Below are 17,527 nucleotides of genomic sequence, written 5' to 3'. Positions count from 1 at the left end.
TATGCTCTTACAGCATCACTCTTCAGGCCACGTGGTTGTTGTCGAGGGAAAGGGTGTGGTCGCAGGTCTACTACGTTCCTACACAGCAAATCACCTCGAAATTCAGAGGCATCAAGCAGCTGTTGGTTAGGATCATGGGCTCTGAGAGTCGGGGGCTCAGACAGGACACAGGAACAGCTCAGCTCTGTTTCCTGATGTCAGGGGCCTTGCCGGGGCCCTATGGTGGCCGGGGGCTGGAACCATCTGGAACCTTCTCCCCCCCAGCCCTGGCAGTTGATGTGGCTGTGCTGGGGCTTCACTGGACCGTTGGCTGAATCATTTACGTGTCCCTTCCGGGTGGGCTGTTCCAGGCTTCCTCCCAGAGGGCGAGGCACCAGTGTGCCAGGTGTTCACGTTCCCACCTCCAGAGCCACGTGGTGTCACTTTGAAGCAGCCACAGAGTTCCACCAGGGTCAGGGGAGGAGTGTCCCGTGACCTCATACACTGACGTGGCGATGGGGGGCATGGCTGCAGCCCCTCGGGAAAGTAGAGCAGCCTAGCGGCCACCCCCTAACTCCCCATCTCAACAGTGGGACACACTGAGGGACGGCTGCCCCACCTCTGCCGTTTCTCCGCCAGGAATTTGTTTTTGTTTTTGTTTTTTTTGCGGTACGCGGGCCTCTCACTGCTGTGGCCTCTCCCATTGAGGAGCACAGGCTCTGGATGTGCAGGCTCAGCGGCCGTGGCTCACGGGCCCAGCCGCTCCGCGGCATGTGGGATCTTCCCGGACAGGGGCACGAACCCGTGTCCCCTGCATCGGCAGGCAGACTCTCAACCACTTCGCCATCAGGGAAGCCCTCTGCCAGGAATTTTAACCTGAATCTAATCATGACAAAACAAGTGTTCGAACTGAGGGACATTCTCTGAAATAACTGTCCTGGCTTCGTGAAACATATCAGTGTCCTGAAAGGCCAAGGGAGGGTGGGAGCAGGTTAGACTGAGGGGCGGGCAGGGCCATGTCAGCCAGGCACGACCTGTGACGCTCTACTGCGTCCCGGATTGGGGGGTTTCCTGGGGCAGTTGGAAACAGTCAGATACAGATTATATATTAGAAAATTATCCTGTTGATGTGAAGGGTCCCGACTGTGGTAGTTGTTTACCGTTTACTCAGAATATCAGAATTAATTTGCTCTTGGGAGAAGCAGCTGAAGTGTTCGGGGGCAAAGGGTCATGATGACTAAAATACCGGTAACTCAAGTGGCTTCAGCCAGAAGGAGCGTGTGAGTGGGTGGATGGGCAGAGCCCCAGTGCACGGTGAGTCCAGGTGACGCGCACCTGCTGGCTGTCACACTCTCCTCCAAGGTGCGAGATCTGAACGCAGGGCTGGAATAAGCCTGCGCCACACGCTCCCCCTGAGCAGCAGAAATAAGGTTTCCAGGCGGATGGAAGGAAACAAAAGGCTGTGAAAGGACGAAGGGGAAGAAAAGGCAGCTGCAGGGCTGCTCTGTGCAGGAGGGTCGAGGTTCCTTCAGGTGCAAAACTTCACCTCTTCAGCAGAGCGGCCTGGGCGGGATCAGCGGGCGGGGAGGAGTGGCCGCGTGGCATCTTCCAGAAGGGCGGCCCTGAGGGAAGCAGAGGGCCTCAGGCTGGACCGGAGGGCCCTGGGCGTGGCCCTGGAGACCGGGCATCAGTGCTGAGTCAGAGAAGGAGGGCAGTGGGGCCTGCCCTGGGCTCCATGCCCCCCTGCTCCCCCCACGGTGCCTACGGGTGGCGGGAAGGGGCGTGACCTGGCTGGGCCACCCCAGCCCGAGGCTTGGGGTTGGTGGGGGTACAAGAGCCGCCCCTGCAGCCTGCCAGCCGCTGGCCTGGGGCTGTTCTATCCTCTGCGCCCGGAGCTCATGCCGGGAGCTGCCGGCCCCCAGGGCTGTGGCTGGTGGACTCAGCTCCCTGGGAGAACAGAGCGCCTGGGGGTCCAGGTCCTGGAGCCCCCCATCAGCTGCCGCCGCCTTGGGGTCCTACAGCCTTGGGGTCCCGCTGCCGTGAACACTGACCCCCCCGCTTGCTCCCAATCCGTGGTTCCAGAAGCCGGTAGGTTAATTTCCTCAGCAGATCACTTGTTGTAATAATAGTGGTCACGACAGCTCCCGTTCCTTCAGCACTGACCGCTGCCCCCGACGGTGACATGTCAGGAATCGTCTCCCCTGGTGGTTGTGAGGGGGTGTCACTCCCCCCCCACGCAGCAGCAAATGTCCCCAGTAATCGTGCCGGACTCTGTCCCTCCTTGTGCAGACGGCCCCCTGACCCCTGAGGGCGGCTGCCAGGTGCTGCTCAGGCCAGAGGACGATCTTTTTAAATGTACCTTACTTATTTCTGGTGTGTTTATTCGTTTATTCTTGGTCTTCTTCCACTCCTCTGAGCACAGCCTAGCACCACCCGACTCCAGGCCTGTTTCATTTAGAAGCTCGTGCTTATGAGCTGTCTCTGCAGCCCATAAGCTGTTGGGCTCTATTTGCGGGTATGAGAATAGGACCTTTTAAAAAATACCCTTTTGCAGCCCCCAAACTTCAGGCTTCCGTGAGAACCTGTGCAGATTTCTTCGGTGCTGTGACATTTCCTGTTTGCGTTTGCACAGCCCGGAGAGCAAACACATAGCGATGGTTCAGGTGTGTGTTCGTTCATGTCTCAGCTCATCAATGTATTCGTTCTGTAGAAGGACCAAAACCCTCATTTGCATCTGTTTGTGTGTTCGTTTCAAGCGCCTGGACTAATCCTTCCATGGAGGAGGCTCTGGGCAGACACGCCTGGTGGGTCCAGCTCCCAGCCTCAGACTCTGTCTGCAGAACAAACAGCGTGAGCTGTGTAACAGCACTTGGGGAGTGGCGTGCAGTGGGTGCTCATCACAGGCGAGTCCCCTCTCCTGTAGGTGAAGTCAAAAAGAAAAGAAATCTTTTCCAAGAGTCTCTTAGAACCTTTAGTAAACACTTAGCAAGAACCTTTACGGTACTTGAATTGAGTTAATTAATCATTTTTGCAATAAAGGAGAGAATTATTTTTAACTTAGGTAATTTGTACCTCATATACATTGAGCTATATTATCCCTGCAAAGCCTGCTGTCTACCAACATTTTGAAACTGTTCTAAAATTAGAAGTTGGAATCAGAGGAGGTGACAACCATGAAGAAGAGTCACCTGTGTTTAGGAGAAGCAAGAGGAGGTCTGGCGTTTCCGCAGGACAGACAACGGGGCTGAACGTGTTTCCAATTACTTTGGAAGCCAAGGGGGCCCGTGAGACGGGGGCACGGAGGTCGCCAGACTTCTCCGTTTCCTCTTCCTTTTTTTCAGCCCTCTTTCCTCCTTTGATTTTCTTTGAAAACTTCTCAAACCACAAAATATCAAACAGCTAGGAAACTCAATACAAAGGACCACATTTTAGTGTCCCACTGTAGTTTCTAATTTTGAAATAAAAGTCAGATTTCCCAGAGGATGGAGCTCTTTGTGGAGCAGGGGCCACAGGCGGAGGCACAGGCTGGTCAGCGACAAAGCAGGCTTAACCTCAGGGTTTCTGGGACCTGGAGCAGCGTTTCCCACCTTGGGTGCCCAGGGAACCCCCGGATCTTCCTTAAACAACGACGCTGGGGCCCCACCCCAGACCACCCAGCAGCCTACGGGCTGGGCTCAGGCGGCCCCGTGGCTCCAGGGTTGAGGGCCACAGCGAGCTGCCCGCGGGTGCGAGGCCTCGGGGACGGGTGAGGACAGCGGGAGCCACGGAGGGTGGGGCGCCGCCAAGGGCGCCGGGATTTTAGGAAACGGCTGTGGTGCCCGTGGGGGCCTGCTTCTGTGCACCTGCGCCCCCAGGTGTCCCAGGCACTCAGGTCCCCCAGGAGCTTGTGCTCGGTGGCGCCGGTGAGGCCTGGAGCGGTCCGCCCGTGCCGGACGAGCCGGAAGTGCTGCTGCTGCGGGTCCCCGACCTTCCCCGGATGGGCCGGGCCGCGTGGGCTGCACACCCGACTGGCCAGAGGGTGGGGAGGCTTTCAGCTTTCTGGAGTGGGGCTGGGGGACGAGGTTCTGGGAAGCAGGGCGTCCAGCCTGTAACTGAGACCGTGACTCTGGGGCCCTTTGCTCGGGGTCAGGTCACCAGTAAGTCACAAAAGTGGAGTTAAAATTCATGTCCCTTCATTTTTAAAATTCCTTTTTATTTTCTATTGTGCTCTGCATTTTGTTTCCACACTCTTTAGATATTCATGTAGCCAAACATGTTTCCGGAAGCGTAAAAATCAGCTAACCAGCGCACAAGGCCTCCCGGCGGCCGTGTTCTGGCCCCTTCCTCTGCACTCTCCGCAGCCATCCCCCTCCCCCAGCCCCCCCAAGGAGCTGACCCTGGTCCTGACTGCCCCGACTCTGAGGGCGCAGTCAGTGGTCCCTCCAGAATGGAAATCAGACCGCATTGTCCCCTGACCAACCCCCGGCTTCGTGCCAGCCCTGAAGCAGGCCCTGTGTGATGTGGCCAGGCCCCGGCCCAGCCATCAGCTGACCGACTTCCAGCCACACTCCTCCTGCTTTGCCAAGAGCGCGCCGCGGTGGTCCCAGCCTAAGCCTCGCCCGAATCTCGTTTCCCTCTTCACGTCCTTCAGGTCTCCACCCACGCTGTCCGCAGAGCGGCCTTCCTGGCTGTGTCTTACCCCTACCCCGCCGTGTCTTTTTGGCACTGGTTCCTGGGTAGAATTGTTGTTTTTCTGGAACCTGGCTGCTAGCTCTGCGCAGGCCAGGGCTGCACCTCGCTCGTTTACTGCTGTAAACCGTAGGCACTCATAAATGAGGGCAAGAAACAGAGGAGCCCTGGCCTGCTGGTCACTGCCTCCTCGGAGCCCCAAAGGTGGCCCGTCGCCGCCCGAGGGGCCCGGGGCCCGGCGGGGGTGGGCGAAGGCAGAGGCGCCCTGGCCCTGGGGAAGCAACTCCTGTTTGTGCCCGGCTGCAGCCTCCGACGTCACTGGGGTCGAGAAGCGGCCCTCTGACCACGTCAGGAACTCAGGCCGGGAAACAGGCCTGGTGGGGGGCAGCTGTCCTGGATTTTCAAGAATTACAATCTGTGGGGAAGGTTCACCTGAGGTTGGAGCCTAAGTTCGTTGTGGGGTCTCCTGGGCCTAGGGGCGGACACAGCAGGTGGGTTGGGTCAGCCAGGCCTGGAGTGTGACCGGGTGCAGAGGTACCTGGGTGAGAGCTGAGGGTGGCAGGATGTGATGGGAGGGGCTGGAAGCAGTGCCTGGACGGAGGGCAAAGCAGGGGACCAGGACGTGAGGACAGGAGGGTGTGGAGGAGTGGAGGGTAAAGGCGGGGTCAGTGGGGTCAGAGGGCAGGTGTGCCACGTGGGGCCTTCCGGGGGGGCGGGGGGGAGGGGGCCTCACAGGTGGGACCATGCTCAGGGTCAGAGGGGGGTCTCAGGCGGGACTGTCCTGGGGATGCTTGAGGATCCTAGGTAAGGCTCTCCTAGAGGGTGGGAAGCCCTGGGTGTGGCCCTGAGGAAGGTGGCCGTGGATGCGTTTTGATGGTGTGCCTGGGGATGAGGAGACTGGAGGGAAGGGACCCCGGGGTTGAAAGGATCTCAGTGGACATCCATGAGGGCCGGCAGTGGGGGCAAGATTGGCCCTTACCCATCCTGGGTAAGTGCCGGAGCAAGTCTGGAAAGGGGTGTCTTCTCCACTGTGAGCAGAGTAGGGCATAGCCGGCCAGCTTCACTTGGTCATTTTTAGCAATAACAGTGGCTGAGGGGGAAGGATAAGCTGTGACAAAGCAACAGAGAGGCATGGGCATATATACAGTACCAAACGTAAGGTAGATAGATAGTGGGAAGCGGCCGCATAGCATAGGGAGATCAGCTCGGTGCTTGGTGACCGCCTGGAGGGGTGGGATAGGGAGGGTGGGAGGGAGGGAGACGCAAGAGGGAAGGGATGTGGGAACAGGTGTATATGTATGACTGATTCACTTTGTTATAAAGCAGAAACGAATAATAAACAAACAAACAAACAAAAAAACAGTGGCTGAAAGGGCAGCGCAAGGGGGTCGGGGGAAGGAGCAGAGTGGAGGGAGGGGTGGGGTCCAGGTGGGGTCTGGCGACTGGGGAAGGGGCCGGCACCAACGTGCGGGGCGGGCAAAGATGCTGAACTGGCTTCACGAATGGCTGTTCAGCTGTTCAGTCCCGCAACAAAGCGGAAGTCCTGTCCCTTCACCTACTGTGTCACCGACTGCACGCCCAACAGTTTTTTGTTTTTGTTTTTGTTTTTTGCGGTATGCAGGCCTCTCACTGTTGTGGCCTCTCCCGTTGCGGAGCACAGGCTCCGGACGCGCAGACTCAGCGGCCATGGCTCACGGGCCTAGCCGCTCCGCGGCATGTGGGATCTTCCCGGACCGGGGCACGAACCCGTGTCCCCTGCATCGGCAGGCGGAGTCTCAACCACTGCGCCACCAGGGAAGCCCGACCCAACAGTTTTAAAAGTTTTATGTTGACTATTTGAACTTTTTACAAAACACTTTTGTCTTTTCTTCTTTCTGTTTCTTATTATTTTCAAGTCAGAGATTCTCCAAATGCCCTTGCGTTCCTGTGGGCTTGGAGAGCCTTTGGTAGTTAGGCTGGTGAGTTTTCCGTATCCCTGGTGACTGGCTGGACGTGTTGAAGCACCGCAGGGTCTGGGGTCTCCCATCCTCACTCAGCTCCCTGCAGATTCTGGTGCTTCCTTGAGCCCCGACCCCGACAGCTGCACTGATTTTGCTGGAACTCTCCCGGCTCTGGGCCTTCAGGTTCCTCTAGGCACAACCGCGTGTCTGCTCTGAGTGCAGTCTGCGTGGCCCCCGCTATGTTGGATCCCTTGCTGGCGGCATGCACGTACGGGAGGCTGATGGACCGGCTCTGGGGCCTGCCTCTCTCCCTCGAGGTTCTGGCCCCTGGGCGGGATCGTCTTCCTCTGACTATCTGTCTGCGCCCGGCAGAGGGATAGACGTTCCTACCAGAAGCATAGCTCTGGGTGTGAAGGGCCAGTCTGTTGACTGGTCCCAGCCACGGCGCCTGGCCTGGGGGTCCACTTGAACCCCGTGGGCCCTGTGTCCCTGGTTGATGGTTCAGAGCTCACGGCCGCAGAGCAGAACCAGTGACTGTCTCTCTTACACTCTCCCGAAGTGTTTGCTGAAATGCTCTCACCTGGGTGAGGGGTCCAAGCTCGTGATCCTCACGTGGCCCCTGCGGTCTCTCTGGGCCTGGCCCCCAGCCTGCTCTTTGTCCCCGCCCTGTCTGCGAGCTCCCGGTGGGGCTGCGTCCACGGAGCGGCAGCTCAGAGACTTCACTGGCCAGACAGACGCCGCATCCTGATCACGCTTTTGATCCACCCTAGCGGATCTGCCTCTGCCCCCCTTTTTCAGCCGCTCCTGGTGGGATGCCGGCAGCTCTGGGGATAGGTCAGGCAAAGGGGCTGAAAACCCCTCCCTTGGTGGAGCTCGCCTCCTCCAGGAGATGCCCCTCTCTTTCCCTTGGCTGACGCGCATTTGGGTGTTAAGTTTTTAAGACATTTTTTGTTTCCTCTGTGCCAGGCCCCACCAGCTCTAAGCGTTTTATATGTGCCATCTCAGCGGCATTGGTAGCAATTCCCACGACACTGTATGGAGCACGCTCTGGGACCGTCCTCATTTCACGCAGAAGCCAGGGAGCCAGACGCCCCCCGCGGCCTGCACCCACCCTCACGGCCCGGCGGCCTCTCACCGTTCCTGGGGCTCCCCTCCAGGCCGGCAGATGGAGCTCTGCCGTAGGGGCCCCCCATCCTGGCTGCAGTGGGGACGGACAGCCCCCCTCAGTCCCCAGCCTCCCCCCTCCCTCTCTTTTGATCTCCAGAATCCAGCCCCTTGGAGAAATCAGACAGTATGAAATATGAAAACTGCTCGGGAAGTAATTGGAGAAACACTGACTCCTGAAGCCTGTTGAGATAAGGCTCACACCTTCTCGCTCACGTTATTTAATTTTTAATGGCAGGCTTAATTAATCGAGATCGGGTCTTCTGGTTTCAGACTCGCTCGCAGCAGCTGGAGGGGGAGGAGGGGCCCTGAAATCGTGGGGTCTGAATCTAGGGGAGGAGAGATCAGCGGTCGGGGGGAGCAGGGGGCAGCGGGGCTGCGGGGGTCGCTGTGTCATCCACGCGGCCGCCCCACCACTCAGCACAGCCTGAAGAGTGGAGCCTTGCTCGGACCCATTGCCTGTGGCCGGGCTGCCGTGGGACCTTCAGCGCTCAGCAGGGTCTTGGTTGGGGGGCCCCCGGTCCTTCCAGAAGCCCCTTGGTGGAGTCTGCAAGGGCCCTGCTCTCGCTGGCTGAGGCCTCAGAGTGCACGGCTTCCAGCGGCCCCAGGAAGCTGGGTGGACACGGAGCTGCTCCCTCAGGGCACGTGCGGGGGGGCATTGTGGGGCAGGGGGTCACTGACGGTGCCTGTCCTGCTCAGGAAGGTTAGATGGGCAGAGGGCGTGGCAGGGGGCGGTCCTCTGAGTCATCCTGAGGCTGTAGAGGAAGCTGCACTGGGGTTATCACCACTTGTTGGCCCGCGGGCACTCCCTGCGACTAGCTTCACCGACCACAGGTTCAAGCTGAGGTCGCGGTCAGTGCAGCCACTGACGCAGGTCTCCCCAGCCGGGCGGTGCATGGAGGTGCAGGGTCCCGGCGTCCGTGGGCCCATCTGGGCTGCGGGTGCTCCCCTGGAAAGGGACGGTGCCCGGCTGCTCTCCCAGGAGGGCAGGCCTGAGCCGCGAGGCTGTCTGTGGGAGGGGATGGGTGGCTGGGGGCTTGTGGCTTCAGAAGAAGCAGTGGTGGCGTGTGGGTGGTACGGTCGTCCCGTGAGCCCGCCCCTCTCGACGCCCCGCGGGGAGGGCTGCCCGCCTGACGGCTAGGAGACAGGGCTCGAGGGAGGAAGTGACCCAAAGGGCAGACGCCGTGTGCAGAGAGAGTTAAAATATGGACATCCCAGGAGAGCGTCTGCTCAGCGGAGAGGGCCTGACCTGATTCACCTGTGTCCTTACTCCCTCCCCAGGGTCAGCGTTGGTTGACCGTCCACTGGTTGAGGTGGAGTTGGAGTCTCTTGGCTGGAGCATCAGGGCTGGACGGCTGGGCATCAGCACGTCCCTGTGGAGGGGGTGCAGCCGGGCTGGGTGGGGAGAGCCCCCGTTTATCTCACGCCTGTTGTACGCTGGGTGTTCGCAGCTCCCATTGACCGTCAGTGGGGCCTCGGCTGTCTCCCTGGTCCAGGGGTGGGGAACGTGCCAGGGAGCGGCGGGGCGGCCTCAGCCTGCAGCTGGGGGTGGCGGCCCGGCAGCGGGCTCGGCCCAGCACGGCCCAGAGCAGAACCCCTGCCCTTTGTGGGCTCAGCTGCGCCTCGGAACACTGTTCCGCGTCCCTCCCAGCTGGCCCTTCCCAGGGGCCGTGGTACCAGGATAGGGCTGCCGGCCTGGTTCCGCCCCCCACCCCGGGTACAGACTCCGCCTTCGATGCCCTGCAGGTGCTTCGGGGACGTGCTCCCCGCGCCTGCCTTGGTTACCTTCCCTGCAGGTGGATGATGGGGCCCGTGGGGTATGGTGCTTGACCCGCACGGCTCTGATCTGGGCACCTGTCACCTCTTCACGAGTGGTTCGTTCCTTTTGGGCCAGGCTCCCTGTGTACTCCGTGGGAGTGGAGTGGGAGAGCCGGGCTTGGAGGCCGACGGGCCGTGGGGTCTCCGTTTCCGCGGGTCCCTTCACCTGCCTCACTGGCTGCTTGCAGGGCCTGACTGACCGGCCCCCGCGGGAGCCCTGAAGCCAGAAGCCTGCGTTTGCCCATCTGTGGTGGGAAGGGGCTACCTCAGGCTTGCACGGGCCCGGCAGCTCCACAGGGCATCTTTTTGGGGCGTCTGATGCCAGCCCCGTGTTGGGCTTCCTCTGGGTGGTTTCCTTCTCGAGCCTGCGTCCTTGGAGATGTTGGGTCCACCCGTGAGCCTCACGGGGTTCGGCCAGGAGCTGGTGCTGGGGGCCAGCTGTGTTTACGTTGGTCTCCCCTGGAGACGTGGCATGTGGGGTGCTGGGCCTGGGTGGCCTGAAGCCACTTGCCTTGGGGCACAAAGAAGTGGAGTGACTGACCGGAAGGATGCTGCAGTGGCCCCAGGCTCCAGCCCAGCTCTGTCCTGCTGCCGTCCCCACACTGCTGGCCCTGTGCACACACGGGGTGACCTCGGAAGGAGGGCAGCATGTGCCTCTGGGACTGCCTGGCAGTGCTGGTGAGTGCAGGGGTCCTGGGCTGTGGTCCCGGCACCACTGCCTGCTGTGTGGCTTTGGGCAAGTTGCTTCACACCTCTGGGCAGCAGAGTCCACGTAAAGATGGGGTTGGACCAGACGAAGGCACGGCAAACTTCTTCTTTAAGATAGTGACTGTCATAGGCTGTGTGGGCCTCACTGTCTCTGTGGACACTGTCGTAGCCCAGGAGCCGCCACAGCCGTGCGGTCACAAATCGTGGGCATGGCCGTGTGCCCATAAAACTTTATTTACACGGTGGGGCAGGCCGGGCCGGGCCTCGCTCGTGGCGGGGGTGTGACCCCTGAGCCAGGGGCTCCATGTGTCCTGGCGGCCGCGGCTGGTCCATGACCTCCCTGCGATCCTGGTCAGGAAGTTGGCGCATGTGGACTCAGCACGGCTGCGGGTGGGGCTGCGGCCGGAGAGAAGCTTCCGTCTGGTAACCGGTCGGGTCCGTTTTCTCGTTGCAGAATCTCGAGACGTACAGACTGTCTTCACAGCAGTTCCACAAGGCAGCCTCGAAGATGGAGGGGGCGATCAAGTAAGAGCTTCCTCCTCCTGAACTCCGCCTGCGTTTGTAAAGTCTCCCTGCCCCGAGGCCGGATTGCAAGCTTCTCGAGGGGCTCAGATCCCCGTGCCTGGGGTCGGGGCAGAGCCAGCCACTCGAGAACCAGGTCCTGCGTGTCCTGTGAGCTGGGCCGGGCACTGCGCTCAGGCCCCTGAGGGAGTCAAGAAGGGCTGCTGCTGGTCCCCCCGCCCCTGGGCGGGTTCCGGAGTGGCCTGGCCCTGAGCCTCGAGCCTCTGCGTGACACTCGGTCAGGGGGCTGTCTTGCCTCTGGAAGGACAGGGTCGGGTGGCACAGGGCTGAGCACCAGTGTTCTGTCTGCCTGTCCTGCTCCTGCGCTGGGGGCCTTGGAGCCGAGTGTCAGGAACAGGGGTGCGGCAGCCTGTCCGCTGCAGATGTGCCTGTTGCTTCGGGTGCAGGTCCAGGAAGGTCTGCAGGGGCCCCGTGGGGAAGGGAGAGCCGGTCCCTTGTGTGCAGGTGTCCCTGGGGACCCGTCGACCTTCATCAATCAGCTGGGGCCCCCATGCCTACCCCTCCCTCTCCCAGGCCTGGTGCAGGGGGACCAGCTTGGATCTGCCACCTTGAGGTGACGGCGTATGGAGGTTTGGGGGACTAGGGGTGAGAGGCCGCTGCTGAAAGCCGTGGGGGTGCCCGGAGGGGGCACATCCCGTCCAGACCTGGCGCCGCAGGGACCCCCGAAGCCGGGGAGGTGCCGTGGGTCCTGGTGGAGCTGACTGAAGGGAGGGTGTGGGGAGGAGAATCTTCTCTTGCAGGTCAGCCCTGGGGCAGTGACGGGAACCGGGGAGCAGGACCCTCCCACTCCCCGGGGGGCGACGGAGACCTGGGACCCCGAGGACGGAGCGTTCTCGCTGCCCCGGTGGGGTCCCCACCTCTCCCAGATGAGATTCCAGCTCACCGGAATCACAGGCAGTGGGTGACAGGGAGAGGTTGGGCGACAGCCACCCAGGAATGTGACCCCTAGAAGTGGGCAGGCCCTCGCCAGGCTCCCGAGTGGGGCAGCCCCCGCCCTCTTTCCCTGGATCTCGACCTACCTGCAGGGGAAGGAGCTGGAGAGCTGCCAGGGCTCTGCCGTCAGCGCTGCCGCGTTTTGTCACCCACCATGTGGCCCTATCCTGAGGGGGGACTCGGGTGGATTTGACTGTCACCTCCTTTTTCATTCTCGTGCCCTCTGAAGGCAAGGGGGGTGGCGTGTGTGGTGCAGGGGGACTCTGTTCCCTGCATCCTGGGCGACGCCCCCTGTAGAGCGTGTGACTGAAGGGTCGGTGCCCCTCGTCTGCTGTCGGTGGTTCCATCTTGCAGACTGGGAACTGGGGCCAGAGAGGTCGGGTGGCTCCTTCACCTGCCCACAGCCACGCCTGGACGTGCGGCGGGGGCCAAGCTCAGCTTGGACAGCTTCGGGGCCTCGGGGCCTCACTGTTTGTCTTGGCGGCTTTCCTGTCCCATGGAGGCCCCTGTGGACGTAAGGTGGGCGGCGGGACAGAGGTGAGAGCCCAGCAGACCTGGACCCAGACCTCGGCCCTGCCTCCTGCTGGGTTTCCTGTCTGCGGGTGAGACCCCCGTGGACGGTGGACCTGGGCCGTCAGCGGCTGCTGCTGTGCCTGCGTGACGGTGGTTGGCGATGGTGGCCGTTTATTCAGTTGTCCCTTCACCACACCTAGCATGGCATAGCGTGGGACAGATTTAATATGTAAGTTGAGTTCACTAAAAAAACGGTTGTAATTTCCCAAACAGAGCCAACAAGGAGGCAGAATCAGAGATTGTTTTACTTAAAACCTGGGGTGGGGACCGAGTCCTTGGTAGGAGAGTTCGCATTTGCAAATGTTTGTCGATTGTATCGTAAATACCACGGAAGTAAATGCAGCTGCTGACCGCGGTCATATTTTCTTCTGAGACAGTGGGCATCTTTTAGCAACTCTGCGTCCATGGAGCGGTCACTTAGGTGGTTAACCAGATGCCTGTGCGTTTTTCACACACGGACACGGAGCACAGAGCACCTGCATCCGCCAGGCACCTTGCTTGGCACTAGTGACAGGACCACAAAGAAGACAGCTTCCGTTCCTGCCAGCCGGGCGCTTACAGCATTTAGGGGATGACAAACAACATTTAAAAACTAACCGCACAAAAACCATTTGCCCAAACAATGGCTGATGACAGTGATGAGCCGTGAAAGACAGTGAGTGAAGAAGCTCGGCCTGAGGCCCCGACCCAGACCGCAGACCCGGGCGGGCATGGAGTGGGGGTGTCCTACACTTAAACTGACTCCTCAGGACCCCAGACGTGGGCCAGAGCAAGCAAGGAGGGAGAGAGGGCTTCTCAAAAGGTCAGCGGGTGCGGAGGCCCCAGGCAGGAAGCGATTAGCGTGTTCAAGGCCTTGACGTTGGGCTGCCGAAGGGGTGGATGAGGAGACTGGGCAGAAGCCAGAGCCCGGGGCTTTGTAGCCGGTTCCAGCCTGCTCTCCATCCTAATATATGCATTTGAAGGAGCAATTGCTTTGCAGCTTTAGCTACACCCTACAAGTTTTGGTATATAATTCTGTTCAGAGATTTTCTGATTTTCACTCTGATTTCTTTGACTCCTAGCTTGTTTCAAAATATATTGCCTACTTTCCAGACACTGGTCATTTTCTCGTTCCCTTCTAGAGCGTTGATTTCTGGTTTAATTCTGTGATTAGAGAACACGCCGTAAGTCCTCGAGACACTCTGAGCGTCTTCACGGCCCAGCGAGTGGTTGGCTCCGGCAGACCTTCCGTGTGCGCGTGACGTAGCGGCTCCGCGGAGACGTCGCTCAGCCCTGCTCAGGTCCTCTGCGTCGTTACCCTGTGTGGATTTATGGGTTCTTCCTGGGATCACTTGCTTCTCACTGAACTACTTCTTTAGTGTTTCTTTTAGTGTAGTTTGCTGATCACAGAGCCTCTCTGTTTTGAATTGTCTGGAAATATCCTCACTTTACCCTCAATTGGAAGCACATAGCAGTCCCCTTGCCATTGGCTTTTTCAGGGACTCTTTCTACTCCGTGATACCTATTTTTCCCTGGAGAAGTCGGTGTGGATGTTATTGTTCCTCCTTTGTACTAATTCTTTTTCTCTCTGTCTGATTTTCAGACTTTGTCTTTGGTTCTTTAGCATTTTGACTCTGGTGTGCCCAAGTTTAAATTTTCTTTCTTTTCTCCTGCTTGGGGTTCGATGTCCTTTCCTTAGTTTTAGAAGATTTTCAGTCATTCCGTTTTCAGATGAAACTCTGCCTGTCTTGTCTTTCTTCCTCTCTGGAATGACTGTCTCCCCCGTGTCTCCACGCTCTTTTTTCTGGTTTTCCTCACTGTTTCTTCATCTCCATGCTGTAACCTGAGTCTTCTCTATTGACTTTTCACTTCACTAATCCTCTCTCTAATGTGTCATCTGCTTTAAGCCTATTTATTGAATTCTGAATTTCAATGACTGCATTTTTTTAATTCTAGAAATTCTGTGTGCAGTTTCTCCCCCAGTGTCTGGTGGGATTCTGGTTTTTGCCACCTGAAGTCTTGAATGTATTCATTGTAGTTCTTTTGACGTCATCTGCAGGTCTGTTCCTGTTGCCTGTTTTTCCCTCGTGGTTCTGTTTCTCCGTGTGCCTGGTACTTCCTGATTGAATGCCAGGCATTAGAGGAGGTACAGAGGCTTCCCCAGAGGTGCTCACCCCCGTCCTTGATGGGCCAGCATGGAGGCAGATCACGGAAACCCTGATGAACTGAGCTGACTGGGTCCTGCCTGCAGTCTTGGTGGAGCTCAGGCTTCCTGACTGACCCCTGTCCCTGGGGTCTGGCTGTCCAGGGCTCCTTGTTCTTGGCGAGCTCGAAAGCCCCATGTTTGCTTCCTCAACTCTATGAAACTTCTGAGAATTCTACTCTGCCCTTCAGTGGCTTTTTACTTAGGCTCTGAGTTTTCTGCCATGAGGCTTCTTGAGCTCAAGGATCTGAAGAATGCTTTAAAGGAGGAAAAGCCCTGAGTGTGCCTCCCTTCTCCCTGGAGTCCCGATCCCTTGAGTCCCAGCCATGCTGTGCCTCTACCGTCCCGAGAGAGCTCCAGAGACCCCCCTGGCCTCTCTGCCTTTTAGCAGAAGCTGTTTGCCCAACACCAAGAATTGGCAAAAACTTAGGGGGATGGGGGGGGAGGCGGCTCCAGGAATGAACACTCACCTCCAGAGTCCCTTCTCCTCATCGCCTTGGCCATCAAGTTGTACTTCGTCTTGTCCTTAGAAGCCTTCAAACAGATGTTTAAATTCCAACTTTAAATTTTTTTCCTGGAGGAGAGCGTAGTTCTTCCACCAGCTGCTCCCCTGTGGCTGGGAGTCCCGGCTTCGCTTTTGAGGAAGGGGTTAGAGTTTGCCAAGCAGAAAACAGCACCGTGGGTCACATTGGCTGTGTTAGACGCTGACGGACAGTGACCCTCCCAACTTCACGCTGGCCTCTCGAGCTCTCCTGAGGCTGCCAGGCCCAGTGTATCCTCGGGGGTCAGCAAGCACTTGGCCTGAGGAGGAGCACGGGCGGCGAGGCCAACATCCACCGGCTGGGGCTCTGGTTTCGGAAGGGTTCCATTGCTGAGGCAGAAGCAAATAACCCAGTACGCACGCACACACGCACACACGCACACACACACCCTCACACCCTCTACCTCACAACAGCACGGAAGGCGGGATTGCTGGGGTTTCCTGAAGGAAGAGATTAAGACCCCAGGGAACATCCTGCATTTATTGTCACATCTATTTGTTATGATAACCTCTGTCCTCTTCCTGTGGGAGTCATCCAGAGCTGCTCTCGGCACCCCCTGGCAGGAAACTCGTACAGCTCCCAGCCCCACCGAGGGCGGCCCTCAAAGAGGTCAGCACAGGGGAGCTGAAAGATGCAGGCTATTGACTGTTTCCTGGGACTGAGTCACCGTGCTGCAGGGACTGTGACCAGAGAGGCCTGGTCCGCGAGGACACAGCTGCTGGGCTGCCCACCTCACCTGGGCCGGGCTCCTGTCTGACGTGGGCCCGCCTGAGGGAGGGGCTGTTTTTCAGGTGTGTGAGCTTCCCCGTCTGCATCTGTCAGGGACCTAATGATGGAACGGTGATTGTCTATGGAGACAGTGCTTCTGGGCTTGAATCCTGAATACGACGGGTTCAAACATCCTCCAATCCAGGTGGTGCTGTATTAGCCTGAATTCAGAGGATGTTTCTGTCTCTGACTTCCTTACCTTACCTAACCTGTTAAAAGGAGCATTGTCTATTCAGAAATTTACCAAAACACGTGGTTTAAACGGGTGTACCTGGCTCTTTGAGAGGTTGACAAATCAAAACCCATTTAATAATTCATTCACAAGACAAAGTGCAGGTAATCCGTTTCTTTAAGGATATCAGGTGCGGCGGCTGTGCCGGAGCCTGTGTGGTTCAGGGTCTCCTGGCGTGAAGCGCGTGGCAGAGGCCAAAGCCGCATCCGGCACCTTGTGGGCTCGCTTCCTGGACTGTGAAACGGGGCGGGGATGTTGCCTCTTTTGCTCAGGCTCCTGCGAGGGCCGAGTGGTCCCCACGGGTGCTCAGGACCCACAGCAGGGGTAGCGTGGGGTCCGAACCAGGTCCGATGGGGCCCATGCCTGCTGTTTCCTCCTGGGCCGTGGTGCCCATTCATAGACGTCTGGCAGAGACGTCGCTGCAGGCTGGCAGGCTGACTGGCTCCCATGGCCCATGGACAGCGGCCACCGGGTTTCTCCGGGCAGAGTCTCCTTGTGATCTACTCGTGACTGGCCTCGAGCGGGGAGGCTCCCCCTTCAGGGACTCCCTCCATGGCCTGCCCCGGCCCAGGACACGTCCACAGAGACGGCTGGGTGTGTTTGCCGTGTGACTCGCTGCCCGCGTAGGGCTCTCCGTCGTCCCTTCTCTCTGCAGACAGGATTAGGTGGCGGTGATCTGGGCCCTCTCCCAGAGGGAGAGCTGGTGCCACGTGTCAGGGCGCACGGACACATCTCCCGAGGCGGCACCGCCCTCTGGGCTCGCCGGGGTGGACCTGGGGCTGAGACCCCTGCCGGGCGCCCCTTCTGTCCCCGCACCGTGCTCCACTGGCCCTCAGGCTTCTGCGGGCAGGAGCCGTGTTTGCTGCTTTGTGTCCCGGGCCCCGGACCGGAGCACCCGCGTGGTATATCCGGTGTGATCATTGCTTTACCACCGCGTGAATGATGCCCTCCCGGGCAGAGGCCGCGGGGCTTCCCGGCTGATTTGGCTCTGCCGTCAGGGCCGTGTGGGCAGAGACCCGGGCGGGGTGCCGGAGAAAGCAGGGACCTGCGTGGGGGGAAGCAGGTGTCAAGGGATGGGCCTGAGGCTCGGGTGCGGCTGCAAGGGCGGCCTGGTCGCAGGTGTGAAGGGCCTTCTGTGCGTGTGAGAGAACTGGAATGCGTCCTGCAGGCAGCGGCAAGCGTGAGAAAGCTTGTAAGCGGGGATTCGTGTTTTAGAAAGATGCCTGGCAGCATCTGGGAGAGGCTGAGACGGCGCCAGTGCCGAGGTGGAGGTGGGGAGCCCACGTGGGCCCCGCTTTGGCACCGCCAGCCGGTGACTCTCCCTCTTGGCAGACAGACACACGAGGCCCCTGCACATGAGCTGGGCCCCCGACGAGGATGCAGTGGGACAGCGGGCGGAGGGTGGCTGAGACTCTGGGGACCATCCCTGGCTCCGGAG

At 59.3% G+C, this 17,527-nt stretch overlaps 1 protein-coding gene across 1 annotated transcript in view; it reads left to right on the top strand.

The window, feature by feature from the left end:
- Positions 1–17,527, top strand: part of CHCHD6 (coiled-coil-helix-coiled-coil-helix domain containing 6) — a 133,042-nt gene that overhangs the window by 97,598 nt on the left and 17,917 nt on the right. The window contains exon 6 of the mRNA XM_060109995.1: positions 10,732–10,802. Within this exon, the coding sequence (XP_059965978.1) occupies positions 10,732–10,802 (71 nt within the window). The remainder of the gene's footprint in view (positions 1–10,731; positions 10,803–17,527) is intronic.

Source organism: Mesoplodon densirostris, chromosome 10, assembly GCF_025265405.1.
Source record: "Mesoplodon densirostris isolate mMesDen1 chromosome 10, mMesDen1 primary haplotype, whole genome shotgun sequence".
NCBI classification, from domain to species: domain Eukaryota; kingdom Metazoa; phylum Chordata; class Mammalia; order Artiodactyla; family Ziphiidae; genus Mesoplodon; species Mesoplodon densirostris.
This window is presented reverse-complemented; position numbering and strand designations above follow the sequence as displayed.